This window comes from Morone saxatilis, unplaced genomic scaffold, assembly GCF_004916995.1.
Source record: "Morone saxatilis isolate NCDOM2014 unplaced genomic scaffold, NCSU_SB_2.0 Contig9, whole genome shotgun sequence".
In the NCBI taxonomy this organism is placed as follows: Eukaryota; Metazoa; Chordata; class Actinopteri; family Moronidae; genus Morone; species Morone saxatilis.
In genome coordinates, this window is record NW_023340268.1 from 6,617,106 (window position 1) to 6,618,081 (window position 976).

The following is a 976-nucleotide window of genomic DNA, read 5'->3' on the forward strand; positions in this document are numbered from 1 at the left end:
AAAGCAAATTTCAGGCTGATTGACGTTCACATAATAGGCAATGGCTCTCATAAAAACAATTAGTTTTTATGTCAGAAACAGTGTTACAACCTTGAACAGCTCTCTGTTATCAACACTGCACAATTTATGTGGCTGTAATTTTCTGACCATGTTTGTGATTGTTTCCTTTCTCTGTTCTTCCCCTGACATAAATGCTTTAACTGTACCCTTTGTGTCTCCAGCTGTGCCTATTGAATTCCCTCTGGCTTCCCACTCATTCTGGCCCTCAACTTTCAGCCTTGTTTCTTTTTCTATTTAGGGCGGGCTCTGATGAGGTTGACAGACAGAAAGCTGGAAAGAATGGGGATCATGCAGGAAGCCCAGAGGCAGCACATCCTGCAGCAGGTCCTGCAGCTTCGTGTCCGAGAGGAAGTCAGGACCCTTCAACTTCTCACACAAGGTAGACTTTTCAGAACACATTTTAACCCTTTAATACCCATAAAATATGTAAAACAATATATAAACAGTATGAAATCTCATTCAGCATATAATTCACTCACACAAGCTTGACATTACATGTTATTAGAGCACATGCTGTATCTGTTTCTCTCCTGGGTAAAGATTATTCACAAGTAGAATGACATCTGAAATTCTGATGAATATTCAAATCCTTTACTGTGCAGCATTAATGTGCATGCCATCTGTAGTCATGGCAATCACTGCATGTTTTAAAGCTGGCAGGAAGTGATGAATCAAAAATTATTATGCAACTACAAGACTCATGCACACATTTTTGGGCATTTTGGTCAGGCCCAGAGACACAGTAGGATTTAAAATGCTGAAATTTCACAGTGAAATCAATTCATTACAAAGGAATTACAGTGATCAGAGTATCCGCTCAAGACAATCAATCTGCATGAATGTTACCTGTGGAGTTAAACTTTGACAAGTGAATTTGTGAGCCGGATTAGATGAAGCTATTGTAGCTTATTAGCTG

At 39.3% G+C, this 976-nt stretch overlaps 1 protein-coding gene across 3 annotated transcripts in view; it reads left to right on the forward strand.

The window, feature by feature from the left end:
* The window catches only part of samd12 (sterile alpha motif domain containing 12), a 95,499-nt gene that overhangs the window by 38,850 nt on the left and 55,673 nt on the right, over positions 1-976 (forward strand). For all 3 annotated transcript variants that reach the window (XM_035681627.1, XM_035681626.1, XM_035681628.1), the window contains exon 4: positions 299-439. In XM_035681627.1, coding sequence (XP_035537520.1) covers positions 299-439 — 141 coding nt within the window. The remainder of the gene's footprint in view (positions 1-298; positions 440-976) is intronic.